Source organism: Acanthisitta chloris, unplaced genomic scaffold, assembly GCF_000695815.1.
Source record: "Acanthisitta chloris isolate BGI_N310 unplaced genomic scaffold, ASM69581v1 scaffold1942, whole genome shotgun sequence".
NCBI lineage: Eukaryota > Metazoa > Chordata > Aves > Passeriformes > Acanthisittidae > Acanthisitta > Acanthisitta chloris.
The window spans coordinates 18,349-24,420 of NW_008661960.1; the positions used below are offsets into that span (position 1 = coordinate 18,349).

Genomic DNA, 6,072 nt, shown 5'->3' on the forward strand with positions numbered 1-6,072 from the left:
AGTACCACAGGAAAGTAGAGAAGCTTGACAAAAGGCAAATAAGAAAGCAAACCTTCATTTTCATCCTCTTTCCTTTTCCTTATTTCTCATCCCTCTTTCCACCACCTGCACACTATGTCAAGACCTACTACTGTCCACCATTCCCAAGTCCCTCCTTATGCCACTTGAGAGCACAGTGTAAGGCAACATACTTACAGTACCAGTCTGGAGCCTTTCCCAAGCCACAGCTAACAGTGAGACATCCAAAGAAATCCACTGACAAGATGCCCAATAAACAAGTCAAAACAAACACCTAGATTTAAACTCAACTCCGAAAACTAAAACCAGATGAAGCTAACTATACTCTGAGATCCTTCCAACTCCCATCCACAAGAATGGAAAATACACTCTGGGTTTGCTGTGTGGTATTCAGAAGATGATTTTAATATAATCTCTTGTTAAATTTGTAGTGTACAGGATTTTAGTTGTGCCCAGTCCCTCATCAAGAGCTGTATCCATATATACACACTGCATTAGTAACAGGTTAACTGGAAAGAGTAAGAGTGTAGGAGTCTCAAAATACCAAAGTGAGATTCTTTTTTTCCTCCTTTTGTTTAATTCCTTTTCTTTTTGTAGCTGGATAATTAAAAAAAAAAAAAGCAATCAAAGATCCTGTGCTCCCCTAGGAACACTCATTCTGTGGGGTAAAGGAAGACTCATAACCTGTCAGCATTTCAAAGCCAGCCCATACAGTTCAGTAGCACAGCAACGTCAGTGCAACACTGTGGCTCTACTGCAATGATCCTTCTCAAGTACAGCAAGAATTTGGGACAAACCAAATTCCTCCACAAGGAAAAAAAAAGGTCATCCACAAGACAAACTGACTGAGGGTGAAGGGGAATCATCAGAACATCTAGACAGGGAAGGGAAACACTGAGCGGGTCAAACAAGACATCATTCCCCATCTCAGGATTCAGCAGCACCACTTACACAGGTGTCTCATACTCTCAGGCTCTGAGGCTGACAACAGTCCTCCTCTCCAGTGTTTAAGCATTTCAACACTTGTTTCCCCTTTTGGAGATCAACAGAAGTGACACAAAAGACCTTACAGAAAAAAAAATGATGACCCACAACTTCTGTGCATGGCAAGGTGAGTCTTCAAACAAACAACAAACTCAGAGAGAACATGTACAGTAAGGTAAACCAGCATATGCTTACCACATTTCCAAGAGTAACACAATCACAATGGCCACATAAGGATATTTGCTGTATCAATTTGCAATACCTGAAAAAAGCCCTGCTGAGTTTGCGTTGTATTTACACATTGATTGGCTTCTTCCTTGCAAGCAAGTAGCAACATCCCTTCCCACCTTGGTCCTTCCCTCCCCCTACGACTTCCCCTGGGTTTAAGCTACTCATAGTCAGAACAAGAACATTCAGTCTAAGAAAAATTTCTTAGAGTAATATAATTTCTTAAAGAAGATAGCATATTTACACACATCTAACACATGAAAATACTCTATTTTTGTACTAAATTTCTGTTTCAAATAAACTACAATACTGCATCTTAGCTTTCTGCAGCTTTAGTGGCCAGTCCCCATCGGGCAACAACTGGGCTTCCCAATTCCACTTCAACTGGCAGCTTTGCCTTACAGTGGTGCACCACCATTGTCTTCAGGTCCTGACAGGTCTCCAATTGTGGTTTGCTTGCTTGGGAAAGAAATAATGAAGTTCTCAGCAAAGCCATGCTAAACATCCACCCCTTTAATGAGTGATCCTTCTAGGATGATGTTGAAATCTTGCAATGTCTGTAGGACTCGGATAAGGGAGTTGACAGTCATGCGGTCCCGTAGGAGGGCGTTCTCCTCATACATCCTGGTGATGGGTGGGCACTCTGCCAGTAATGGGATCCACTGAGACAGCAAGTGGTCCCTGAAAAGGCGGTGAAGGAACTGTTTTAGCACCAAGAACCACAGATCTCAAACTGAAATTCTTCTCCACAACCCAAAACATGCAGTCCCTTTTTGTGAGCAGCACGTGTTGTTTGACATACAAATTTCCTGTGTAACCACAACTCTTGATTTTGTTAGTAAAATACTAGTGTATTTTGGTGTAGGAATGAAAATGAAAAGATATCAGCAGAATTGGATATCTGACTTTGTAAGAGGTCAGCAACATTTTCAGATCAGAAACAGGAAATGTAAAAGTTGGGGAAAACCCTACAGACTGTTTTCCAACTGGTTTTCCAAGTATCCAAACAGACAAGACAAAAATGGCACTTATTTCCAGCCATATCAACTTCCACTCTCCAAAATACAACTAAGCCCCCACATGCCCCTCCCCAAGTGCAAGACAGAAAGCATCCTATTATGAAACAAAGGTTCATCTAGAATAGTTTTGTCAAAATTATAACAGAGATCCCATTTTGATAGGCAAAGTTATTCAATGAGGATTTAGAAATGCACCAGCTCTTGAAAACGAACTCTGCATTCCCAAATCAGTCCTTCATCAAAAATAGCATTTCAAGACAGATTTCATGCATATGACTGTCAAGCTAACAGTTATAAAAAAGTTCCAAACATTTTTAGAAGTTTAGACACTATCCATGTATCATTACTGCTTCTTTGCTCCTATTTTTCACATAGTATTAAAGCTATCTAAAACAGACATTGGGTAATAGAAAGGTATGAGATGTCTTTAAATGGAAAACTAAAGGTAATAACAATGGTGTAAAAATATTCCTCTAGTCTAATGCAAGAGAACATATATAATGAAGAGCAGTTAGGTACCTTGTCCCCAGGCAAACCAGGATTTGGAATTTGCCATCCTTTCCAATGTTCCTTGGAGCTGTGTTGATGGCATTTACATAATGACAGAAGGTTTTGCATGAAGACCTCTGAAGCAAAAGGGCCTCCTCATTGTCTCCAATCTGATCACTGGTTTCAAAATAAGCAACAGCTTTCTCTGTGGCAGGGAGAAAATCAGAACACAGTGAGCAGAAGTACTTCATTATGACACAAGGCAATCCTTAAATAGCAACCACAACATAGACCTACTACAGGCAAGCATCACCCCAAGACCAATGCAGTGATTAGGAGAGTTCTCACAACAATTATCAAGCTAAACCTTTCACTCTCTGCCCTTTCCCAGCTCTTCCCCTGACATCAATTGCTACTCTAAACCCAACCTTCAGCCTACCTTCTTTCTGGGTAGAAAAACAGCTGTCTGAACATTCATCCATGAGTAAGTGACAAGAATTCAAAGTACTCTTAAATTTCTGTACAGACTCACACTCTTCCCTTACACAGAGTTTAGTATTTCTCATCTCCCATCTTGTTTCTCATTGACTGTAAGCAACCTGGAGCAGGTGCTTGGCAGGAGAAATGGCACCCTAGCTGATGGGAATCCAAGGTCTGCTGTGTGTGAGCAGTCATTTTGGCCTAATCCTTCTTCTCCTCCTGCCTCCAAACCACACAGCAGCTTACCTATGAAATCCCAGATGAAGACATTCCTATGAAAAATGCGAGCCGATTTGAATCCGTGGTGGAAGACCTGCTCCAGTGCTGCAACCAGACCATTTTCTCCACACAACAGAATGGTAAGGCTCCCTCTCTGTGAGAAAAGGAGAGTTGGGAAGTACAACTGGCCTCAGTTGTATGCCAGAAACTCTAAATCTAAAGGTAGAACTGGTACTTCAGTCTCATTTCTGTTTATAAAAATAATCAGGCAAGTAATGAAAAGTAGGAATTACCTCTTTCTCTGGCTTGTGAAAGTGTTTCACAATATTGTTCACAGCTTCCCCAATTCCCTCCTGGATTTGTCCCGCGTTAGGCTCTGTGAAATGATGGAGAACATACTAGCTGAAGTGCTGGTTTTTAAATACCACGTTACTCTTGGAGTCTAATCTTTCCTTGCTTGACATTTCAGCAGTTGTGTCCTCTAATTTTACAGGAGCTGGACAGATGTGTGAACAGGATCCATACTGTGCTCATCTGTATGCTTTAGCAGAGATTGCCTTGCATGACCCTTACAATCCTGTGCCCTGTTGTAACCAGGTGCAGTTACTCATAAAAGCTAATTCTAGGGATGTGAGAGATGTCTCCTTAAGGACATCTGGAGATATGCTCCTCCAGAAGGCAGTTCACAGCAGTTCACATCCAGCTCTCAACTGCCCTTCAGAGAGAACTCTTCCCACTGACTGCAAAGTGAGCTGGGAAGCTGAGCAGGTCAGCTACTACAAATTCTGCTGCCTCCTCCTCCTTCATCTCACACCTCCGAGCTCCAGAGAAAGAGATTATTATCTCTCAGCTGTCAAACGGGGACATTAAAAGAGGCAATGTGTAATGCCACAGAGCAAACACAAACCGGGGCAGGAAAAACTCATCAGCGTGCAGCTGTTCCTCTGTGCCAAGCCTTGCCTCAGGACGACCTCTCCTGTTCACAGAGGCTTTTTTTTCTCAGCAGTTGCTGCTCTCTTCTCTAGGGCTCTGGGGAGAATGGAAAGTACTTACTGGTGTTCTTCCCTGTGAGGGAAGTGATGCTCAGTCGTCGAGTGACAGTAGGAGATTTCTGCTGGGGTGGGGTACGGCACTGCTTTCCCAGCTCTTCGTCAGAGGAGGAGGACACCAGCTCTCCAATGAGTATTCTCTCCAAACTGCCGTCGTCCACGCCCTTTCCCAGCCATTTCCCACAGGGAAACCTGCCACACACCGGGAGACACACAGGTCAGACACACAGCTGGTCCAGCTTGACCTCACAGCTAGAGGGACAGGCAGCACTGGATAAACACTGGTAACAGGCAGGGAGTACCCAGAAACTGCTCAGAAACCACAGCTCTGCAGGCAGCATCGCCTGCACCACAACAGATCACCCTCAGGAACAGGGAAATGTGAAAAGCTTGGGTTATACACATATTTATGGTCCATATCTTGTTTCCTGCCAGGTTATTTTTCACTTGTACCCACAACTGATATTCAGCCTTTAAAAACATTGTGATGATTAACAGCTACGTCCCCACACAGAGTTCCCACCCAGCTGAAGCTCATACTCAAAACTCACATCACATTTTATTGCTGTACATTTTGATCCCATACACAGACCTAATGAAATCCCAGCACATGTCCATACCCCCAGTCCTTGTACCCCATTTCCTCCTACTTTCCCCTATACACTGTGGCCAATGCTGAGCTCTGGAGCTCAACCCTCTGAATTATAGTTTTCCAAGTTCACATGAAAAAAACCTTAAGCCTGCTCAGCCAGATGTTTTGTAAAACCAGTGATGAGTTAGGACATCATTTTGACACAGAGGTATGTACTCAATGGAGGATTAAGAAATCATCAAAACCTTTTATTTTCTTGTAATTCAAGTTTCTTAAAAGAAAAAGAAACCAAAGATTTGCCCTAAACTGTGACTGCAACTCTTGGGGTTTGAAGAGTTAATTTGTGCACAATTTTACTACACTACTTTAAATCAAGAGATTTAATTATTAGAAACTATGAATCACCTCAAAACTATCCATACTGTCTGTCCTGTCTCAGAAAGATGCAAAGAAAATCCTACATTAAAATCTCATTTAATATTTATCAGATTATCTGACTATAACAACAGCTTCTGAAATGAGAGAACTGGGGGTGGGGGAGACCAACCCAACCCTATCAGGTACCCAGATCAGCCCACAGTGCTCCAGCAGCTAAGGAGGTGAATGCCTTCTTGCTTTCTCTACATTTAACAAGTAAGAATTTCAGACAAAGACAATCAAAACTTGTTGCTTACTTGTACGTGTGTCCTGTTATTTCATTCCTGACCATGACACAATCAACCAGCCACTTGGCTAGTAGCCCTGAGTTGTCATGACCAATCTGAACGGTCGTCAGCTTCCCTAAGTTCTGGCACTGAAATGAATAACAGTTTTTACTTCATTTAAAAAACAACAGACAACACACACCCCCAGCACATGCACACATATGGTCCCAAACGTATGCTTTTATTCAGTTTCCTTTGATTTACAGAGCAAGGGTTTTCAACCAAACATGCAGAGTGTTTTGAAAAGCAGCATAATTATTTGAAGACAGGAGCAAGGTAAAAAAGCTATT

At 42.3% G+C, this 6,072-nt stretch overlaps 1 protein-coding gene across 1 annotated transcript; it reads right to left on the bottom strand.

The window, feature by feature from the left end:
• Positions 1-1,181: 1,181 nt before the first annotated feature.
• LOC103798145 (DENN domain-containing protein 5B-like) lies at positions 1,182-5,871 on the bottom strand (the record flags this gene model as incomplete). Its single annotated transcript, XM_009070391.1, has 6 exons — positions 1,182-1,911; positions 2,769-2,943; positions 3,465-3,591; positions 3,731-3,813; positions 4,491-4,678; positions 5,753-5,871. Coding segments are annotated over 6 exons (876 nt in total), but the record flags the coding sequence as incomplete, so codon positions are not given.
• Between the last annotated feature and the right edge of the window lie 201 nt (positions 5,872-6,072).